This window comes from Eleginops maclovinus, chromosome 23, assembly GCF_036324505.1.
Source record: "Eleginops maclovinus isolate JMC-PN-2008 ecotype Puerto Natales chromosome 23, JC_Emac_rtc_rv5, whole genome shotgun sequence".
NCBI classification, from domain to species: Eukaryota; Metazoa; Chordata; class Actinopteri; order Perciformes; family Eleginopidae; genus Eleginops; species Eleginops maclovinus.
In genome coordinates, this window is record NC_086371.1 from 20,861,649 (window position 1) to 20,886,239 (window position 24,591).

Below are 24,591 nucleotides of genomic sequence, written 5' to 3' on the forward strand. Positions count from 1 at the left end.
GATTTAGAAAAAATGTTCATTCTCTATAACTCTCAAATTCAGTGTTTTAAACAACAAAAGATCCTTGTACTTTTCATTTGTGTCAACATAGGGGCCTGTGTCTGCATAGTGCTTTATTTTAAATGTTTCCAGTGAGGAAAGAGCACGTTGAATGCGACCGTCTCAATTTTGACCGTGACTTCAAGATAGAAACCATTTAAAACAAAGACCCAAAAGTCCACTTGTTGGCCAGCGGACCCTAAATGTTGCTGTCCATCAGTATTGAACTGTCATTGCCATACACGGTTCTCCTTGCTCTGCGGCTGACTGCTGTCAGGCGGCTGTCAGATGGCTCTGAACGGTGAAACTCGTGCGAGAGCAGGCATCCTCAGTTGGTTGTAATGGTAACAAAAAAACGTTGTCAAACCAATATATGGTAGCACAAACAGATACTAAAAGGCAAGCATGCATTCCTAGTCTGTCATCGGCTGTCAGACGGCTGTGAGTGGTGAAACTCGCTCATACAAAGTGTGACACAGTCATCCTCCGTTGGAAGTGCTGAGCATTTTTTCTTGACAAATGTCTTCAAAGAGGCTCTGCCCAGCGCCATGCCAGTAGATCTCTACCAGAAAAGGGTACTTTGTGGACACAAGACCTAAGACAATATTGTTTTAAGGCTTTATATTTAAAGTTACATTACTGCATTAAAAAAGTCAAAATTAAAACTAGTCCTCGCTTAAAGGCCTAACCATTTTCCTGAGCAATGCTGGAGTGAAAAGGAGTAATTAAGGGGCTCTTTGCAATCATTCATGAAGACGCATGATAAGCTGTGCATACAGCCAAGCACTATTTGATTAAAATAAATGTGGGCCAAGGTATCAAATGGACTAAGGAGCACTCACTGACACACTTATTTTCAGCCCCTTTCTGTGGAGTGATTATTCGCTTGTCACAGATCCAAGAAAATCATTTTTTTTTTTCCCCAGGACTTTGTACCACAGCAGGACTTTGTTCCACAGCATATTCAAGTGATTTAAAGCTGCTTTAGAAAAGACTTAGCTAACTTTGTTAAATCACACAAGAGCGTGCTATCGCCCCTGAGCTTCGGTGGATTTAGTAGATGTTCGCTCAAATAAATTATTGTGTTTCCCTACCCGCAGGAATAGATAAATGAAATACTAAAAGCAAAAAATATTGTATCTTTCAAACAGCGGCAAGTTATTAACGTTGTTGTGAAGCAATCGCAGACCGGCTGAACTTTTTAACAAGTTATATTGAGGTTTTACATGGTAGGTAGCATGTTTGCACCTTTGAGGGCAAACATCTGTTCCAATCTTTACACGTGTTTTGTTGTTGTTATATTTATCACAAACTCACCTTCCCGTGAATCCTCAGCCCCAGGGGGAGTCGCCGTGTTACCAGAGAGACCAGAATACAAAACATTGCTGAGGAGAAGGCGACGGCGGCGAACACGAGTCCCCAGGAGAGGCTGCAGAAGTAACAGGAGCTCTCAGCAGATGTGCACACCAAGACGTGCACTGAGGCGAGCAGCAGGCACAAGAGGTAGAAAGGCAGCGAGAGCAGAGCTGAGAGAACAGGAAGTTCCACAGCTGCGTCACTGCTCAGAGCCTCGGGCATAGCCAGCAGTAAGACCAGCAGGAGCTTCATGGCCGGGAGAGAAGAGGAACTTTGATCACCTTAAGTTCAAATGATAAAACCACAGAAACCCACAAAAAACAGACACATTTTTGTATTTTGGCAGATAACAGCAATCTAATTTGGACACTCATTAAGTATAACAGTGAGTCAGTACATGTTTAAAGTTAGGAAAAGAGTTTGTAATATTATGATGAAAGCGTTTGGGAGCAGTACGGGGGTCCAGCTTCTTGCTAAAGGACACCTCTCACAGTTCACATGCTGTACTGGATCCATTTGGCATATGAACCCTCCATTCTTCAAGCCAAGTCCCTACAGACTGAGGAGCTATTGTACTGTACTTATAGACCAAACAATAAATCGATTAACCTTAAAAATGTATCTGCTGATTAATTGAGAACACAATATAATAGTTAGGTGCAGGCCCTGAACAATCCAAACTGCATGTTGCAGTAGTAAAGCTCCCAGAAAATAATATTAACTAAAAAGATGGCAAATCCATCTTACCAAAGCTTTTTCTCCTCAATTTTTTTATGAAAGCTACACTGCTAGCATTTCCTTCAAGACATTTCCTCTTAGACCAGTCCTAAGGATGAACTCTGCTGCACTCACCTGGAACACAAACACCATGCCTGCGATCATGGAGTACATGTCGTACTTGCCCAGCTGTTTGCTGAGAGCCGAGCTCATGGCAGCGAGGGCCTCCACATACTGCTTCAGGACCTTTTTGCCCATGTTGCTCAGCACCTCAGAGGTGTTGCCTTCCAGGAAGAGCTTCATCCAGCTCCCATGAGCCTTTTCTGCCACACGGAACTGCTCGAAGCCTACCTCTGGAATCAGACAGGGCACATCTGTATCAACAACTGACATATTAAATGTGGCTTTAGAGGGAGCATTAAAAGGGATTAGGTTATTTGATGTTCACTGTCATGTACTCAAAGACTTAAAACTTCTTGTTAAAACGTTTGCATTCATATAGATTAGTCAAAATGAGGACATTGGCAGCATCTCATTTATAAACTCTGTGGGTTTCCTGACTGGCATCACATTAATTTTGCATTCTTTATTCATCCCAGAATATCAGCTATCAATTTAAAATATCTCCGACAGAATCGCTGCGTTTCGATAACGTCACTTCAAACTTTTTTTGTAAAATGCCTTCAAATTGAATGCAATATTTTCAGTATTATAGGAGCACTGTTACTACAGCATTGGCAGCATTATTAGGTGTCTTTATCAACAATCTGTGACCATAATCTTTAAAGGTGCCCTATTATGGTTTTTGGGTTTTTCCCTCTCCTCCAGTGTGTTGTATTGTTTTTGTGCAAGCAAATGGTCTGCAAAGGCTAGAATCCCAACATTTCTCTCCCAAACACTCCCCCGCCGCCCCCGGCTGAAACGCCTCCATTGAGTCCTTTGTTTACTTCCATAAAACAATGACATCACTACTTAACACTTGCGCTGCTATTACCTAGCGCTCCAACACATTGTACGTAACAGGCTATAGGGTGGGATATCTCTTAGCAGTTGACTAATCAAAACAGAGACGGCCAGCTAACCAATCAGAGCAGTCTAACCTATGACTTCATTACAGAACAACTGACAGAAAAGCCCATTTCTTACTATTAGCTTTATCAAAAACAAACTCAATCATAAAGACGGCATTGGGAAGTGTCTAATCTCCCTTCAGAAAAGGTCTCCTCAGAGTGCTGTCTATCTTGCTGTATTTTATCATAAAGGAAATACTGGCCTTTCTTACCAATTGTTTCCTTATGAATGAGAGTCCACTAATCATATTTATGACTTCATCAATCATTCTGATGCATGTTGGATGGTTTAAATGGAAATCTATTAACTTTCTTGTTTTGGTTCCTGTGTCGATAATGTTCCTTAAAGTGAAAAGATAATAAAATGCCTGTGGTAAAAACCATTTAGTCCTGAAAAAGCAATGTATAATTTGTCAGGATCCCTAACGATGACAAGCTATGACTCATTCACATGTTTACTCAAAGCAGACGAAATGGTGGCTGCTTTCATTTTACTTCAGTGCTTTAGGAACCTGCTCAAGTACAATGCGATGTGGAGGTTTGATTTGTGGAACACATCAGAGAAACACACACACATACATACACATGCTTCTAAAAATAATATTTCGCAGTATAGCACCTATCACAGCAGCATCAGACATAGGGGTGATAAATAGTGAGTGTGGCTTTGCCAGACAGAGGGGTTGGTAGGAATATTAGAACCTTAAGCCACAGGCATGAATCATACAATATCGATGGCCCCGGCCATGTTTCATCTGTCTAAGCGAACAGGGATTGGTTAATGGCTCGCTGAGATGCCTGAGGTTAGAAGCAAAGGAAAAAAAAAAACAATATGAAGATTGAACAAGGCAGACAGTGATGGATCTATAAATGAGGTTTATGATAATAGTCTAAAGCTACCTCTCCCAGTGTTCCCAACAGGATTTTTTTTGAGAATGGTGGTTGGACCTTGGACCCTCCAGCCGGGTCGCAGTAAAAAATGTTAAAGCAACATCTGGTAAACTTTCAGAGCAAAATGCATAAGCTGTTAAAGGCTAGATTTATGAAGACCTTTGTGATCCTATACTAAATTTGAGGTTTTTAATTGTGTGCCCCACCTCAGAGAAACCCGCAAGCATGTGTTTATTTCTCTATAGATACTTCCAGGCTTTAAAGCTAAATTTCACTGTGTTAAACTTCTGTCAGTCATGTGATGGGGCCAAAGAATTAAAGCTAAATCCATGTTCCAGTGTGAACACTTAGATAACCCTTATTTAATTATTAGGCCTTGACACAAAATATGCTAATAGACAAATCCAGAGTAATGTGTTTCTCTTTATTTATTTAAAAATAAGCTGAGACGCAGCAGCTAAACTGTTCCATGTCAGTCATGTCAGTATTCCAAAAAAACGTTGCACCCATTGACTTAAACTGGGAAAGATAGTTCTGTAAATCAGCGTATAAATATAGCTAAAATCAAATTTTCAGTACAAACAATTGGATAACCTTGTTAATTACCGGATGAGATGCAGCAGCTTTGGGGAGGGGTTTATCAAAAATGCAAATGCTCTATAGGCCCAATGGTAGCGAAAGATTACCTGAAGATCCAGGTGACTTCATACCTGAAAGTCGGGCCATTTTGTCTTTGTGCACCATTGAGCAGCTTTCATAGGAATGAATGGGGCCCAGCCTCTAACGCTGTTCCCAGTTATCTTTGTACATCCATGATTCAGAATGGAAAAACAACAAGAGCACAGAGCTTGTCCCAAAATGAGATTGAATCTTTTTAGGGTCAACTCCCATGGACCCCCTCACCCTTCGAAACAAGGGGTTAAATTAGAGTTGTGTTCACAAACTACAACTGAAGTGTTATTCATTGTGTCCTTGAATTGGGCTTTGGATAATGCACAATATAAATAAACATGGTACTATATACCGTGGGACAGAAGACATGTTGATGTTTGGCCAAACCGTTCCTCTGTATTCCAGAAATCACCCACCATGATTAGGGCAGACATTGAGGAAGATGGTGAAAAACAGAGCAGAGCTGTGTACTAAGAATATCTATCAGGGGGATAAGAGAAAAAATATGGAATGAGATGTATCGGATTGTAAAAGAGGAGCCTAGGAGTCAGAAAATGTAAACTGTTCCCATTGGGGAGTGAGCTGACTTCAATTACTTTTACTTTGGATAAAGTTATTGCAATCTAGATTCCAGTGCGATAACTGAGGGATTAAAAACATCAAATAAACAGCATTAAAAACGAAACAAGGCAGACAGATAACGTGAAGAGAGATGTGCAGGCAGAGCAAGGTTGTGTTCACTTCGTATTACCAGAGTTGAACTTTAAAAGTGTCACTTTCATGTTTTGCAGGTTACACAAAAAATAAGCGACTGCAAAAACAATAGGGAAAAGCCCTTAATATTAAATGTTTCCAATTGAGAGGAATTAATAACCTTAGCATTTCTGAACATCATTTTACAGAAGGTGGCTCTCTTCAACCCCATGTAACATTTTAGCCCCGACAGGTGTCCATCATGCATTCTACTTAAAATATCATCCCAGGCAAAATTCCCAGCAGTGATAACTATTACACTCTGCATAACAGCCTCATGATTACCTAAGTGGACTGATTCAAAAAAATCAACACATCCAAAATGTAGGTCTTCTGAAATAATTTCCATTTCATTCCATCACTATGGAAACCAGGGACCAAAATAGAGTAGAAAATGTGCTGCCAGAGTATTTATTTTAATGGGAAAGGAAGAAGTTAGTTACTAATCATGTTTGCACAAAGATGTGGTAAAAATACTTGATTGTGAAATATTACTTGTTAATAAAGATAAGTTAAGAAATGATGTGACGTCTTTAATGCGCTGTGCTGCTTATAGCTAAATTCCAATATCCTCATGCTAACAGTAACAATGCTAATGGTGTGTTCCATTTGAACTCGTATCTCATCTTGACCCTATTTGAGGATTATCTTACTAGTTATGCAGCACATACTACACATTGATTGTATTTAATATCCTGGCTGTTAAATTGAATGAGCCCTCTCATGTTGGCTATGGACTTTTATTTATTTTTACATTTTCTGTCCATCAGAGTTGTTGTTTTTGTGTTTTCCAGTGTTCCGAAATGTCTCAGTATTAAACGTCAACTGAGGCTTGTTAGCAACCTCTGCACCACATACTATATCTGGTCAACATGTCAAAACAATTCCCTGCTCGCTATAACAGTGATCAGTAAAACAAGGGGGAAAACATATATCTTGAAATGCCACATGTCCAATTATTTGCCAAACAAGGCAGATAAATATCTGACTGACCGATGTAACATGAGGAATGGTAATCTCTGCTGTTGTTGTGTGAAATGTTTGTGAAAATGAGGAACAGAGGCACAGACAGGAGGCAGACAGATGAGAGAATGCAAGATGAATAACTCTGACAAACAGTGTGACCCCGAGATAAAAGTAGGGAGCAGAACACAGCGAGGATATGTGCATGCATTTGCACAAAGAGTGGGCAGCATTAATGTTCAAGAACAGACCTCAGACGGCTTGTGCGTCTCCCATGAGGAGTTTTCTCAGCTGTAAGGTCATCTATTCACAAACTTAGAGAAATCAGTACAGATTTACATCTTGACACGACAGGAAAAGGTCTTCCTGTTTGTCTTTTAGATACTTTGTTTCTGGTGGGGTTGGGTTTAGGTTTGCTTCTACATAAACCTGCTGTTGTATCATATGGTCAATATTTATGAAACTTTTACAGTTTAAGGGGAACCTTAGCAGCCACAAAATAAAAAAAACATGAATATCAATCTGCATTTCAATCCTTTAACCAGCATTAAAGACCAGATTTATGTCCATCCAAGACAAGTCGTAATTTCCAATTGGTGTTTTTTTAATAAAGGATTTCAGCGTTGATGAGCTTTGGTGTGATGCAACGTTTGAACTTGAAGGAAGATTCTCCCCTCGTGTTAATCAAGACTGCTTCAGGTTAAACACTGCTTTGATGAAGTCGACAACACTGTATGAATAATGAGGAGATGGACCTATAGCAAACTGTTTCTGAGTCAACTGAAGACTGTGCCATCTGGGTTTTTTCATCGTGAGTGGAATGCAAATTTAACCATCATCTAAATCATTACCACAATGATCCGCTAGATCCAAGCTAACATATGTAGTCTTGATAGCTTATGGGGGAGTATTTTCATTTTCCTTTTTTTTAGCCATTTGTTTTGTTTTATTTAGCAAATGTAATGGTCTGTGTTCACGGGAATTCAATTTTGTGCGCAATTCAAAGTGAGTGAAAAATAGGACCGCTTTTAATTTAGTCCTTCACTATATCACAGAACCACCTAATTACATGGATATGAAGCGCACAGTAATACACCACAAACAAGCATAAAGTGCTACTGTATGCTTGGATAAAAATTGACTCGTATATTGTGAAATAGGGACAGCTTACGAGCGATCAATGTTATTATTATCAGGGTGTTGAGAGTTAAATGTCCCAGTGCTTATCTCAAAGGTGATTGTTGTTCAAAGCTACCGAAGTAATGTTTTTTTGATTTTCTTGTTGTTGATAAATTTGATGAAATCACTGATGCAATCAATAAAGCAAATGTAGATGTAGAAAGAAAACATCTAGACTAGAATTTTTTGAAACATTGTGATAAGTGCAGTTTTAACATCTGTAGCAGGTCACTGAGCTCATGCTACTTTTAGACTGCATATTCAGTACCTTGTCACACATAAAGCAGATTAATAAGAGTCAGTTAGTGAATCTTAAATATTTGCTGGACTTTTAATTCTTTGGCATTTCAAAAAGATGGTTCTAGAAGTTTAAAAAGGAGTAAAGGGAGCTGACCCGTTATGAGTTTGCCAGTTCTGCCATCTTTATTAGAGGAAGAACAAAAAAGCTGTGAAGAACTCTTTCTTAAATTGAACTGTCTTCTCCCTGTTGGCATTCGTCACACGGCTGTGTACATTAACAAATGCAGCCACTGATCCTATCAGCAGACTCACTGTCAGATGAGGTGGCGACTTTCCAACCTTCAGTGAGTCGAAAGGTTGGACACAGGGAATTTGTAAACCTACCTTTTTCATAATCGGGTATGCTGTCTTTGAGCAGGCAGCTGAGCTGGTGGCCATTGAGATGCAGGTAGCGCAGTTGGTCTCGGAGTGAGGTTTCCTCCAGCACGCCTGGGATGATGCGGCCCACGCTGTTCAGAGATATGGGTAGGCCAAGTCCCAGAGCTAGGGTCGGAGGCAGGTCAACCTGCTCCACCACTCCAGGCTTCTCCATTCCCGCTGAAACCACAGGGCACAAACACAAAAAAGCAAACAGTGAGTATAAGAACCACCTTGGACTTCAACAATCCAGTCATTTTTTAAAAAGATTTTAAAGCATTGCATGATTGTTTGCAGAGAAAGTATTTTTTTTGCATGAGATTACATATGCTGACTGATACTTTCCGAGGAGAGCCCTGATAACTATCCCTTTTTAATTGTGAGGTATTTTTGATTTGCTGTGTTGTTTTCTAACATTCACCTGTCAATTAGTCAGTACACAATTCTTCGAATCTGTACAAACTGAATGTTAAACTATCAGAAATAGTTTAAAGTGAATGCACTCTGCCTGCCAGGTTGTTCCCTTACAAACCTGCAGTGTCAGAAACAGAAAGGGAAAAAGCTCTCAGATCAAATGTTGAATCTCCACTGTGTGACATCAATCAGTGATGGGTAGCAAAGTGGCTATTTTTCAATAAGAACAAAGTCACATTATATTACTTCAAACCACAAAGCAATTCACACACAAACAACTATTTACATGATGAACACAGAGAAATGGATCAATATTCAGCATGTCTGCTGTGGAGAATTCACACAATAAGAGCTTGTCTGAAACAATTTTACAACACTCATCAAAGTAAATGTAAAAAAGGACCTCCTTTCCCTAAAGTCATAAACATGACAAAAACAGTATCAGTGAAGAATCTCAGCAGTTTACAGCATCTCAATGATTTTGTAAAGGGCCCCTGTTATGCTCATTTTCAGGATTCTCTATTGTATTTCATGCCTTTACTGGTTCAAATGTTCAAAAAGGTCTTTATTGTTCTCATACTTTCCACCCTCTGTCTGAAACCAGAGCTCTGATTGGTAAGCTGGCCTGTTCTGATGGGATTGGTCAATCAGTTGGAGATGTCCTGCCCCTTAACCTATCACGTACAAAGTGATTGAGTGCTAGCCAATAGAAGCGCAAGTGTTACGTAGTGATGTTATTTTGTTATGGAGGTAACAAAGGAAACCAATGGAGTCTGATGTGTGGGAGAGAAACTCCCACTGGAGAGAACTTTGAGCCTTTGCAGACCGTTTACATGCACAAAAATCTATTCAACACACTACAGGAGAGGGAAAACAAGAACGAATAATATTGTCTGTTAAAAAAAAAAACGATTTTATGTAAATGACGTCTTGTTGGTTGTTAAGAATCAAGGTAACAAAGAATAGGAGACATCTTTTGAAATTGTGTGTGTCTGAGTGAAGTTTTTGGGTCACAATAATGAACTCTTCTGGTGTGGAATATATCAAAAAATTACAATAGCGCTCATATGTGTGGGGGAGTGAGACTGGGACAAACCCAAGAGCTGTGAGCTAATTTGGTAATTGGACACAATGAAATAAGCCAGCGAATTATCCATTGTCCCGCATTTGCAACAGGACAAGGACTTTGCTGTATTAAGCCCATAGCTATTCAAGATAAAGCCATAAATCTACCATGTGTATGAGGCTTTTAAATCTGTTTCTCAGCATTGAATGACTTAAGAAGTTATGCTTTTAGTTGTGGTACACTTTGTTGAAATGTTGATAGAGCCTGGTTTGTTTTATTAAAGGGGACATATTTTTAAAGCCCATGAAGGTGTTTTATCAAACACTAATCCCATATTAACCGAGGGTAAAATCATGCATTATACTTTTATGATTTGTTCTCTGACGACGAGCCAGGAAGAAGCTATCTCATTGCCAGGCCACAAACCCTTTGTCTTTACTTTTACATCCCACCTTCAGAAAGATATCCACTCTGATTCTAACACTCTGGCAGAACAGATGTGTCATAACTCAGTGAAAAAGGATACACACGCAGAATGCTGATTCATAGATGAGGGCCATATGCACCGAAGTCTGTGGTTCACAAATGTTCTCTAAAATACCACCAGTGCAATTTTTGATTCCTAATATGACTGTGCAGAGCCAGGCGTTTGCTCAGCTTTGAGAATACTTTGTAACAAAAGCTGGCACCATTTCTCAGCAGATTATAGCAAAGTTACTTCGATGGGGTTTAAATTCATGAGGGACGTATCATCCCTTTTAATGGCATGTAATCGGATACAGAAATGTTCCTTGATATGACTGGACGATAAAATCATGCCTCATCCGAGCCCATTTTTGCAATGTTCTGCACTTGTATTATTTCCTTTACGTATTAAATCAAATTGGAAATTGTACTGTTGGAAAAACTTGCTATGACAAATGACAATAAAGCCATTATATTTCAAATCTTAAATATTTTAATCTTGAAATCTCTTGAACAAGTTTGAATTTTTCGGTTTTGTTTTATATTCTAATCAAAAAATAAAAGCAGATCATTTTTGGCCTGAATTTCTCCCATTTGTTCAGGTAATCTTCTTGGAGACTTTGACCAGCACTCATTTTTTAACATAAACACTGGCTAGGAAGAAGATCATTCTGAGCTTGGAAAACCAATGCAAGTTCATTAAAATAAATTCTGAACACTATGCATTTTTTCGTCATAAATGCTGGACATATTGTAAAAAATAAAAAACAAAACAAATTCTGAAGCAGACAGGTTGCCAATGCAGATTTTAAAAATTGGATTTTGTCTACCCTGTTTCTGGTATTTCTTTTTTATTATACAGCACATAACAAAACCCATAACACAACACAACAATCAAACTAGTTTGAAAGACAAAAGGACAGTAATTAACCATAATAAATATATATATATGGTTACTATACCGGCTCATTTATAACTCTCAGGCATCAGTAGGTTGAAATATAGCCCATCAATGTATCTATCGGTAAACCATTCTTGCATCAGTGACTGTTTGCACCATTGTTGCTGTGGGTGCTGAGGCTGGGATGTCTAAACTTCATTCATTTTATATTATTGGCTGTCTTTGTTTTGACTGCAATACAGCGTGTAATGGCTCCTTAAAGATTGACACACAGGGACTGAAGTACACGTTGAGTGTACGGTTCCTTAAACCGTTTTTTTTTTCACCCAAAATTATCGAGTATAGGCAGATATATTTCATCAAAATAAAGTCTAAAAATAGGAGAGACTCAGTTCCGTGCCACAAGACAAATATGCTTTCTGATGTGTTCATGATGTGTCACGGAGAGTTATTCGACAGTGGTATCTTCTTTTGTATACCCCTTACTCTTTCTCAAAGAGGAGTGGGTGTGGTGGGAACAGTGGAGAGAAGAACAAAGTGAGTGCGATGATATTTTGTTTTGGTTGATTTTGAGTGAAGATCAGCAAGGTTAAAATGTTGTTTTCTCAAAAGGAGTCTTATGGCTTTGAGGAGTGCATAGTTGTTTGTTAATAAAATATAATAATACTAGCTATAAAACCTTTGCAGTTATTTAACTGAAATTATAATAAGGCATTTCAATAAAAATCGGCACCACTGTTGTTGTTTGGGTTTAATATTGGAAGACCATCTGTCCTTCACTGCTAACATTGCTTGCAACATCAGCAGAATTCATCCTGTACTCACACAGACCGCAACACATGTACTGATCCAAAAATCGTGTCATCTCTACCATTGACTACTGCAAGTGCTTTTAACCTCTGCAGCTCATCCAGAATGCAGCAGATCGACTGGTTCTCAACCTAAGTTATCCCACACTACACTGCTCCTCTGCTCCTTTCTCTGGCTACCAGCGGCTGCCTGAATCCGCTTCAAGACACTGGTAGAGGACTAGCATGCTGTGAATGGATTATAGTCAGTAGGCTACTGCAGGTTAGACAGAGGGACCACTCAGCTAAAACACACCTGTTTGATATGCTGACTCCAAAATGGTGGAAAATGCACTCAAGACATATCAGGGTTTCAGAAAGTCTACACATCGCAGACTGACAACCCACCTGTTTCAACTGCACCTTTGCTAAAAAATAATAATAGTAACAAAAATCTGGTCTGTATGTAGCACTTAAAAAGCTTTGGCACATTTAAAGCCAATGCATTTAGTTTGGATAATTGATCGATTTTCCCTTAAAAACTTCTGCTTTTTTGAGATTGTTTTTCATGGTTGAATGCACTTATTGTAAGTCACTTTGGATAAAAGCATCAGCTAAATGTAATGTAATATAACATGGGTTTATACTCTTTTAAATGTGTATATATACAGCCCCGGGGAAAATTAAGACCACTCCACATTTTTCTAAAATCTTTAACTCTACATGTATGACAGCCATTCCAGTGTCTGTTGAATTCGAACACAGAGAAAAAAATGTCAGAAGTTTATAGAATACAATTAAAAATAATAATAATTTAACTCAAACACATATCTATACAACATAAAACAAGAGGATAATGCTGAAGTGGTCTCTTAATTTTCTCCACGGCTGTATTATAATATACACATTTTTCAATATGTGTGGTTTTTATGCTGTATATTCTGGACAATATGCACATATTTACCTAGCTTCTCATGTTAATATATATTCTTTAATCCTGTTTTAACTTCTTATTGCACATTCTTACTTGAACTTGTTGTGTTTTTATACATACAATATTTTTACACCATCTCATTTTATCTTTGTACTTTTCATTTTAATCTTAAAATCGAGCAACTGTCCCAAAACCTAATTTCCCCTGGGATAAATAAGCATTCTGATCCTGACTACTGCAGGATTTTTTCCTGAGACTAAATGCCAACTATAACCTTTACCGCTAAAGACAAAAGCCAGATGTTAGTGGGTGTTAGAGTTGTTGTCCAGGGGGAAAGCGGCTTTATTTACCTACACTGATTAAAGTGGCAGTGCCTATCAGGATCAGCACAGTCGACTAAATGTTCTGCCAATCTGCAGTAAGAGGGTTGTTTTCTCAATGATGCATTCAGATTAGAAAGTGAGGCTCAGGTACTGGGCCAGTAATGAAAAACAACAGGCAGTTCAGTTTTCTACTAATAGCCCACTATTCCCACTGTGTTAGAAATAACCAGTTATGCTGATGAGGCCACTGATTGCAGTAGCTGATGCATTAAACAGAACAAATGTCCACGTCAACATGTGTGCATCTGAGGGCGTTATAATAGAGATTCTGTTTCTGGTAGCATAAAGGTGCCAAAGGACTCATGGTGCACTAGAATGGAGCAGGAATGAGTCCTAAACCCAGAAATGATCTAGCATTTTAGCACTTCCAAGCTCCTTCTTAGGGCGATGGTGGCAGAGTCCATAGGGACTTGGCTTGGGAACTGGAATGTCACCAGTTCAAGTCTCTGAGCAAGGCACTGCTCCCATGGTGCCATACATAATGGCAGCCCACTGCTCCTAACACTAGGATGGGTCAAATGCAGAGACCTTAGGCAGTGGTGGCGAAGTCCGTAAGGACTTGGCTTGGGAACCGGACGGTCACCGGTTCAAATCTCAGAAAGACCAAGTACCACCGAAGGTGTCCCTGAGCAAGGCACCATTCCCTACACTGCTCTGTGGATCAAATGCAGAATGTAAATGTCCCCTCTGTGGGACAATTACGGGTTCCTTCTTCTTCTACTCCTTCGCCACATAGTGAATATTTTTCGCATGTGTAGATGAGATTTTGATGAGACTCCAGAAATAATGTCTGTGGTTAATACAAAACGTGCTTTAGCCACAGACGTATATTTCTGCAATATTACTGAAGAAAAGTTTTTGCAAGTTTTTATGCAAGTACATGTGTGGGTTTGTTCGTGAACCAAAGACGGCTGGATATACACCAACATGACTAAAGTGGACAAAAACACTAAACTTAAGGTCCTAAAAACACATTTTGTTCTTATTATACACCGTGTTATCCCGCAGGAACATACTATTTGTAGCTATTTTTTATATTTCTTTGTGCTTTTCTCGTTTGTATTCTATGTCTGTTGCCTTTATTTTCATTGAAAACCACTCTGAGATGACAGCTCCAAAGAGGTGCTACAATATAAGCTTTAGTTCTTAAAGAAACATTGAATCACAGAAAATCCACCACTTAAATAACTAAAGGAATTTCAACAGGCTTTGAATGTATTTCATTGACGAGAAAACTGAATTTGGCCTGACGTCCTGCCCCTTCTGTGATTGATACACTTTAACAATTTAAATTCTGAATGGAGGGCAAGTAATTCAAGCTGTTGGCACCACAGGAAACACAGGGTGAGAGCAAAACCACCAATTTCGTAGCAACAACTGAAGAAAACTGTAAATGATTCTGAACAAGATGGTCTATAAATAAATAAAAAAATCAAGGCAAGAAAAGATCTCAAAAATAAACTTGGCTGAGAGAGAAGCAATTATCACGATCACACTTTCACACTCGAGCACATTCATCACTCTAAAATGGAGTTCTGATCAGGAGTTTCTATTTGCGCTTCATCGAGGTGACACTTCTTCACGCTAAAATGAATGGAAAGTTATGAGTGAGCATGAAAGAAAATGTTTCCTGGTTATAAGTTTAGTTTCCCTGATTAACAATTTTCAGTCATGAATAAAACTCACTCTCTGCAGCAGGATGGACAAGTGGACAGAGAAACGCCTTGAAGGGATCGTATGTATTTTTGTGAGGTATAAGGTACTCATGCATGGACAATATACTACCTGCTGTGGATGGTGATTGGCATGCTTGCATTATAAAAAAAAACTAACAAGATGTACGATATTAGTTATATTTTAACTACTGCATTAATCAGTGCATAAAGTTGCTGATTTCAGATTAAAAGTCATAAAGTGATCCTTTTTCCAACACCGGTTATTATAATGTCTGTGAATTGTTTTGAAATACACTGTAGTTGAACAATAATGCATGTGTAATCTCATCCTGAAATAAAAAATGATAAACTAACCAGCAGTGCATCATTGTTCAGTATGTAAAACAATATGCTCTGGATTTGGGACTAAACATTTTACTTTGTTTAACAGTAGTGAAGATATTTCACCTTTCCTGTAGTGTGTTGAATAGATTTTAATGCATGTAAATGGTCTGCAAAGGCTAAAATCCCAAAGTTCCCTAAAGAGGGAGTTTCTCTTCCACACACTCCCCTCCCCTGCTATATAATATAACAATAAAATAAAACGTGTTTTTATATAGCCCTTTTCCTGGTGCTCAAAGACGTTTTAAAATGAGGGTTTAATGTCGGATCAGGATATTGGCACTGACTCAAAAGACTTTTTTTAGTTGCTTATGTTTCCTGCCGCCTCCATCCACAGCAGTCCATTGCTTAACTTCTTGCTGGTACTCCTATCTGTTATTCCAAACAGGGGGGGGTGCTGACATTCATATACTGTAGGGAATACACTGACTACGGTTAAAAACCTCATACAACCCGACTTCAAACATTCCCAATTATCCCTTTAAATAGACAACAAAAATCACTTCTTGTCAACACACTTGATGACTCCGCATGTTGACAGGCTGAAGCTGTAATGGGATCACGGGCCCCCCCGCCACACAGAATCTGCCCGCAGCTTATTTAAGCAACATAAGACGGTTTACCTTTTCTTTTGAAGGCCGGACTTAAGAGCACCAGGGGCGTATTGATTTCCGGCTCGGAGGATCCTCCGTGGCTGCCGGTCTCCGACATGCCGTGGTCCCCGCACAGCACCAGCAGGTAGGGCAGGGACCCCTCGGCCTCCTGAGAGAAACACACACCAAGGTTAGTGCACTCCCACTGTATGTGATCTGCGAGAGCAAAACCTCAAAGCTCAGAGGTGTGAATAATTCAAAGACGGCACCAAATGAAAAAGAAAGAATATCCAGTTTGGAAGTCACTGGGTCAGATGCCACTGTTCCACCAAAAAACATATTGAGACATTTAATAAGAATCAGTTTTAAGTAATATCACTAAAATCCTATTAGTCCAATGTAGCAATACAATTTACAATACTGCATTGATTTGGAGTCACTTGATTCACATGACACGCAAGCTCGAAAGAGAAAAAACATTTGAATGAACAACAGCTAAATATCCATAACACTATTCTTATAAAATATAAACATAACTTAAATCCAACCAAAACAAGTAACCCCTACCCTTCCAGTGTTGACTTACTATGATGCATTGAATTGCAGTCACTGGGAAAGGGAAACTTTGGAAAAAAATATACTTTTTAAAGAAGAAACAACTGAATTTTCCTAACATTATAATAAGATCTACTAACACAATTCTGCATTAATTTGGAGTTGTGAGGTCACATGAAAATAATAATAATAAGCTTTATTTGTATAAATACCAATTAATAAAATCAATAAAATAATTAAATGAAATGAAAATAAAACCCAAATAAGACATTAATAATAAAAATGTCACAATTAAAAAGATTAATAAAAGTCAAATGATTGAATAACCAACTCAAAAAAGGGAATTTTGCCAATAAAATGATACAACATACAGTATATAATACGAGTCAAAACCATTACAATAAATAAAACAATAAAAAATATCCAAATATTAAAGGATTAAAGAAGGAGGGTGTCTCTAATAAAAAGCTCATTTAAAAGCATCTTCAACTGTCGTTCAAAAATGTCCACCCAGTTGGCCTCTTCTATTTACTGGCAGGGTGTTTCACAGTTTGGGAACGTAGTGGATAAAAGTTTCTTCACCCATTTTATTTTGGGGGAATATTTAAAAAGCCAGCTGAAGAGGCATAGAAGCTGTTAAAAAAAACGTTTCAATAAAGAAACTGCAGTATATTCCAAACAATATTCATATGAAATGATGGAGCAAAATGACGACTTCAGGGACAATTGACAGCTTCACCAGATAGCTTTGATGTTATTATAATGTTGGAGACATTTAACAGCAGCAGACAAGGAAAGTGTTGAATTATTACTCAAGGAGGAAGTCCTGACAAACACCTCCTGACTTTCACTTCATCTGCAGAGGGAAAAAACAATGCAGTGGTAACGGCAGCAAACAAACACAGGATGATTCTCTTTCTGAGGCTGAGAGACTTTGATCTCACCAGGTTCCTCCCCTTAGTGATTCCCTTTCAACTAGACGTCACGACAACCTTCTATTGACTCGACAAGGAGGCATTGTGAGTCACGGCAGAGGGGGCTGATCGAAAAACACGACTGCAGATGTTAACAAAACAAAGGCCAAATCTTACCACACATTAGGAAACTCTCAAAAGACTCATCAGTTCTAGAGATGTAGCATGTGAAGATAAAAATCATAGACTTCAGTTATCGTGAAAATTGTATCAGCCCTTGATGAACACACACGCTGAAAGACAGCGTGAGCAATGATTTTTGAAAGGCTGAGATCAATTCAAGTCAGATTAAATGTTACTCAGATTGAGGATGACTTTATGCGAACAGACACGCAGAAAAGACCATCGTCAGCATAAGTGTAAATTTAGCTGAAGCTAAAGTAAATCGACTTTTTCTGATCCAAAGCCAAACGGAGCCAACGTGCTCTCAGCTGAGCCATTACATCTGTTACTCACTCAGCAAAGACTGCCCTCTGTCCTACATTTTACCTCTTGGATGCTTGTTATGAACAGCATAGGACCCAAGGGACCCAAAAAAGGCCGGTACTAAACACCAGTGAGCCCCCACACTGAGCGAGCTTCATTTCTTTTCAGGAAAAGTCAGAGTTTATCACTTTCCTCCAAGGATGAAAAGCACCAGGCGCCTTTAGGGAGACTTTTCTGAAAACCAATACTCAAGGTACCATGCATGCTGAATTCAATAACTCCTGTTCTTCATAAGCAAGCCAGAAAAAAAAAACAAGTCTAATGGTTTTCATTTTTACTCTAAAATGATGCCTCTCCATCTGGTAAATCAGTCATTCCCAACCATGAGTCCTTTACCACAGGGGGTTCTTTGAAAGTGGCCATGCAGGATGCGTGGATAGCTCAACTAATTAACTGAACTTAAAAATACTAAATGTAATTTGACTAAAGAAATAATATCAAGGTCCAAATATTATTGGTAGGAACAGCCAAATATGGTTTAAATTGATGTGATTTGGATCTCAGAAGCTTTAGAATAACCAAAAAGCTGCCCTTTGACCTCAGTTGTAACAAACTTAATGAAATTGAGTGCGTGAAACATTTTCAAGAGAGCTGAGAAGTTGAAATAGTTAGCTAATACAGTGATTAAAGGTAGTAAATGATTGGTTAAAATAGCAAACTATTAGCATCAAGGAGTGGCCTTTGGTAGCTTAAAGTTATGATTATTGAATCTAGATGCAGGTGTTTTGTTGTCTCTTATTTTACCTTTATTTTGTTGTTTCATTGTACATTCATTAGCCATGTCTCACCCCTTTCATCATGTGCATTATAGGATCACTGTCTAATGGACGAGCTATCACCATTAGCCAGGAGTTGGATGGGTATCTGAAGTGTAGTTTAATCCGCTTTACAGGATCATGGCTGCACCAGGATAAAAATCTGATGACAACGTTTCCATCAATGACTTCCGGACTGTTTGGGCCGACAAGGATTGCACCGGGGGCTTCAACATGAGCCTCTCTAGAGGGTCTCTGTTTCTGTTGAGGACGTCTTGCCTCGTTCCTGTGCCTGTGTCCCTGTGGCTATAGGACTTTTATTGCACATTTTAACTTCAACTTATATTTGTATAAATATTTATTCATTTTATTCTAATACAGTACAGCTGTCAAGAAACCAAATTTCCCCCTGGGATTACTAAAGTATTTTGATTGATTGATTGATTGGTTAATATAATTAACGCTGTAAGTTATATGAAGGTGAATGAACCATTGTCTAGTGGTGCGAATGAAAGGTTATTCCAATATCTCCTCTGACAGAGTTAACAGTCAGGGTCCAAAAGAAACAGCTGTGGTAAATGCACAATTGCTGTATAAAAGTCTTTGCAGAGCTATAATAAAACATATAGCTGAATAACAGGGAAATATTCGGGACTTTGATAGAGATAACACACTCTACACCTTTGCAACATTTAATTTCTCTACTGATTAAATAAACGGCTCAGATTACATGCCGCTCTGCCGGTCAGGTTTGGGACGTCTTGAACTTCAAACACTAAATTCAGCGGCCCAACACTATAAATCGGAAATATCCAGAAGAGAAAATTGAGGCCATGTGATCTCCATTAACACAAAGGTGTGATGGAGGTCTTTATGAGCGACAGGTCCTGCTTTCCAATCCCGTTTTAATGGAGAGTTTTGTGTGCGTCCACTCTGCAGGTAGACCATGTCCCTGCTCCTAAATGAACTCGCTGGAGTAGCCCACCCGTAATACATTACAAAGGAAACTTTGAGTGAAATATTACCCCGCTTTTTCCATCACTGCAGCACGAACCATGATTCGTTTCACCACTGGAGGATAAAGCAGCTGAAAGTCAGCCAACATGTAAGAAGGCATGTGCTTCTAGAGAAAACAGAGATGTGTAGAAGCTTCTAAAGGTATCCCCAATGGGTTGTGTCTATTTTTAGGTGGCAGTGCTGCAGTAGAAAAGAACAGCCACAGCTTTTTAATGCGACTGAAACGAGATGCATTCAAAGAGTGAACTGGGAGCACATATGGGGCTGCCACTGCCCAAGACACACAGATGTCGCCTTGAGCCTGCAGAGACAGGATTTAACAAGACAGAAGAAAATACTTCAGGGGGACGTGGAGAAATGTTGCATCCACATTTCCTCTTCACTGTCTTTTGGAAAGAGGAAACAGTGTGCAGTCTGCATTTGGGCTTTGTTTTTCATTTCAGAGATGCTAAACAGTTGGAGGGAAGTTGTAAGCCCATGTTGACATGACTTGACAATCTAAATACGAGCTAAATGACAAACCATGCCCATTAACAACACACACAGGGTACAAAGACAATATGCATGCGCAGCTGTTGGACCGCGGCGGAGGAAACAACGCCACAGGACTTGCAAACTGATCAGAGACGAAATTAAAGATAACAGCGATGCTTAACAGTTTATTAAATCTCTATGGTTGCTGCGACAGATAATAAAATAACTGCCGGGGACAAATTATCTGTGTAATTAAACGACAATCCGATCATGCTGAAAAAAATCTTGATACTATCTCATTAATATATTGATCATTACTCTAAATTTGCACATTTCATTTATTTACAGTACAATGACATGGATTACTATTAGGAAAAATCCTAAAATGTTTTTAGAAATATGAATTTGCTTCAAAAATTGAAGTGTATTGTGTAGTTTGAATAGAAGAGAAACAGATGTTCACAAGCAAAAGAATGATGAAGCTGCAGCCAAGCTAATTTAACTTGGATTTCCTCAACATGACAATTAGAAACCTAGCCAGTACATCCAAACATAGTGAGTAAATAATAGACATGTAACAACTAGAGCCATTAAACCTAGTTTATCTATTCTGTTTAGCAACTCTCAGATGTCTTCTGGAGTCAACCCTCAAAATTATCTTTTTCAGTGTTAGCAGCAGAGTTTTTAAATGGACCACCTCAACTAAAAGGATTAATGTGGTTCTAATATAATTTTTTCCATTCATGACAACTCCGGAAAAGCTTTTGTAGGCTCTTCGTTCTGTAAATGTGTGCTGGTTGTATTTTGTATGTCTCATATCAGTTGATCAAATTTCTCTGGCCAACATGGAACAGAACTCCTAAACATGTGAATGTTTCACATAAATCTGACATATTTTAACACAGGTAAATTCAAAGTGATGTGTCTGGCGATTTATTTGCTGAGACGAGGAGGGTGTGTTTGGTTGCTTTTTAGCTCATGTTTCAGGGGAACTTCAGGACAAAGTAAGAGCCAGATTCTCAAGGCTAATAAGAGCAATGTCGAAGCATAAAACCAAAGCAAAAAGTTTCATAACTACGAGCGACCTCTTTCACATTAGAGACATTTCACTCACTATTCCTAATATCACAATATTTCTGTTAAAAACTGTATAATCACTCCAAAAGATGAAAATCGAGTCAGACAGAACAATACACAGCATCGAAAGCTTTGTTTTAACAGAGCTCCGAATAAATAGGGGATGGATGTCCGCTGGGTCTGCCGGTGGACAAGTGGCAGGCAGCAGGCTTACAATGAAACTGAGATCTCTGAATTAGATCATTTCCTGTCCTTTTTTCTGTCTTAAGACATAAAGAAACTATTATTTCCCGCTTCCCTCTAATGCATCATTTTTGCTGGAAAGTGGGCGGGCCGTAATTTTTGTCCGGAGGTGACGTTAGCACCCTCATACTATATCTTTGAAGAAAAACCCCTGTATTTATTAGTGCAGCCGAATAGGAGCACACCATTAGACGGTTGCTGGTTCTATCCCCCTACAGTCAACATGTCTATGATTTTGCAATAGAAAAGCCCAACATAAATGCAGTCCACTTACAATTGACAAACTTTTTATCATCTTCCACAAAATAAACTCTACATCAAATTCACAGTGTAAAAAAAAACTTTAAACTGAAACTTTACGACAACAGGACATGCAGGTGCAACAGCATTACGAGAGTTTAGGACAATAAGAAATTACCTTTGAAATGAGGGCACTGTGAATCTTCTTCAGGATGTCATCCATCTCCATGAGCTTGGGCTGGATGAGCGAGCTGTGGGGTCCGCTGATGTGGCCGATGTGGTCTAGGCCCAGATAGTGCAGGATCAAAATGTCCCAATCGTCTCTCTTCAGTGTGCTATCCAAGTGACGGGTCACGTTGTTGTCAACCTACATTGAGACGCGATGCAGAAAAGATAGACATTTACTGATGGAGAGGATTTCAACTGAAAACCAATTAATGTTGGAATTATTCAAAATCTCCCCTTAGAGCAAACAAAAGTTAAGCTGAGGGGAGCTTTACTCCAAGCTGCGATAGAGGCTGATAATTATCTGATTATCATCAGGCAAATATTACAATACATTTGTGAATTGATGAGCAGCTTTTTATGTGAACTCATCTCTGAGCCTCCCTGGTCTCTCATCTGGCTTCCCCTCTTTCATGCAGATAACTTTTGTAGGTAATGCAGTCCTTTCTAGACATGCAGTAGTAGTTTCTTTGCAGATTTGGTAATGATGTGAAATATAATCAACCCTTAAATCAGACTGTAGTTCACCTGGAGTAAATTCAGCAGCTACCCTGCAGTATACAAAGTCATTCAAACTAGCTGCACCTTTACCAGCTCTGAGAACACTTTAATGATCAATAATTATAAAACATATCAGAGATATTATTCTGAAATGGACCAATCAAACAATGACTACTTTTACTGTCGCTACTTTAAGTACATTTAGATGCTAATACTTTTGTAACATGTTGATTGCAGGAGTTTACTTGCAACCGAGTATTCCCAAACTCTGGTATGTATGTTTTTGATTACAACCAAGCAGCAAATCTTGGGTGTTTTAAATTGAAGGAGCAAAAACTGCAGTACCGCTAATGACCAATTATGGGTTGCTCAATTTGAAATGGTTTACATTTTTAGATAACAAAAAGTTCAAAAAGATTTTAAGATTGCGTGCAAATAAAGTTGTTGGATGCAGGTAAAACACTAAAATACAAAAATGCACTGTGCTCTTTTTACTAACTAATAATCCATTATTTCACACATTTAACTTCCATTTTGTATGGTCTAAGGATTCCTGGTTCACATCTGCCACCAGGTACTTTATGGTCCTTTGATCATATAAGCATAAAACATCAACATTTACCATGAATGAGGGGCTGACCCATACCTCAGTGTAGTCAGATACGAAGAAGGAGGTGGTGCCATCGTGCTCCATGAAGTGTTTTGGGAAGAGGCGCACCCAGGTGTCATCCCCGTAGAAGACAATCTTCTTCCCCGCTGTTTTGGCTTGCCAGATGAGGTTGTCTTCCAGCAGTGCCGGAGAATTCAGGTTCATTACCACATCAATGAAGCCTGGGATACTGCCAGTGGTGAGAGCCTGGGGAGGAATATGTTTCTGTCATTGTACTATGAACAATAATTATCTTTTAATGGTGTCACACAACCTTGCAGTTTCATCATATTAATCCTGCTAATTAAGGCTTGAAATGGAGTGCAGTGTTCATTAAAATATGTTTTTTTATGATCTTCAGAAACAAAACAAATCAATTCCCATTTAATCTGCTTGGCCACTATGTCGATCTAACATTGGAAAGCAAACTACGTCCCGCATCTCCAAACCAATTTTGCTGCCACAAATGGAAAGCTGAATCAGGTAGATTGATGATATTTATGAAGTACATTTTCGACTGATTTCATCATGGAATGTGAAATAAAACAACACTGGCCCCCATTTGACTGACAAGGAAAACAAAGCCTGTTTTGGAAGTCGGGATGGAGCTTGGTGCATCGTCGAGGGGGGAGTACAAAGGCCTCGTCTTTATGCATTGAAGCAGACGTGAGTATGCAGATACTGGCAGAAAACGCTGTTATTCGAACCCCCTTCGATTTGCCCGAGATCTCATGGGACCCTCAAGGATCCAGGAGAAAATCAGAGGTGACCAGCCTTTATTGTAAAAGGGTCCAAGTTTCAGAGGGAGCTGCCAAGCGAGCTGGGAAAGTCATCTTATAAATTACTCCTTTAAACTGAGTTATGTTTTATTGCTGATGCATTTGTCCTTATACAACCCTGTTTTAAAGATCACATCTGGGTATTTTATTCCTCTTATCAGTTGCTATATATTGACATTTTTGTTTGCCTCCAAAACACTTTGGAGCTGTAGGGTTACTGTGGGAGTAGCACTATAACCACAGCAACTATGTAGGTACTTTACAGGTGCAAGGGGGAAAACAGCAATGAAGTTAAAGTTTTTATTTGCGATCACATTTCAATACACCGACGACAAAAACGCTGCATCAATTTGGGTCTTGATTTACGGGAGACACAAACCTTTCAAAACGTTGAAAGGTTTGTGTCTCCTACTTAGAAATGACAACTTATAAACATACTTTACGCCAGAGTGAGAAGCCTCTCAGCGACTAGAGCTGAAATTTGAAGCCTCATCTCCAAAGCTTTGTTCCTGAGCTCAATTATTTACAACTTCCTTCCGCGCGATTGTTTTTCACTCCTGCCAGTGCAGATGCTCGTTTCAGGGAGAGATGGATGGTTCCGCATCAAGCAGCCTTCTTCTCTTTCTGCCTGTTCACTCTGTGTGAGGTCCCTCGCCAATAATACAGATAGTCTGTCCGATGAAACCAGCATTTCGGCACTTTTTAGCCAAACTGGTAG

General features: G+C 39.0%; 1 protein-coding gene across 2 annotated transcripts in view; it reads right to left on the reverse strand.

Moving 5' to 3' along the window:
* The window catches only part of pigg (phosphatidylinositol glycan anchor biosynthesis class G (EMM blood group)), a 73,606-nt gene that overhangs the window by 42,275 nt on the left and 6,740 nt on the right, over positions 1 to 24,591 (reverse strand). For both annotated transcript variants that reach the window (XM_063876581.1, XM_063876582.1), the window contains exons 3-8: positions 23,092 to 23,301; positions 21,898 to 22,086; positions 15,929 to 16,067; positions 8,265 to 8,477; positions 2,248 to 2,465; positions 1,357 to 1,641 (exon numbers count right to left, since the gene is read on the reverse strand). In XM_063876581.1, the coding sequence (XP_063732651.1) occupies positions 1,357 to 1,641; positions 2,248 to 2,465; positions 8,265 to 8,477; positions 15,929 to 16,067; positions 21,898 to 22,086; positions 23,092 to 23,301 (1,254 nt within the window). The remainder of the gene's footprint in view (positions 1 to 1,356; positions 1,642 to 2,247; positions 2,466 to 8,264; positions 8,478 to 15,928; positions 16,068 to 21,897; positions 22,087 to 23,091; positions 23,302 to 24,591) is intronic.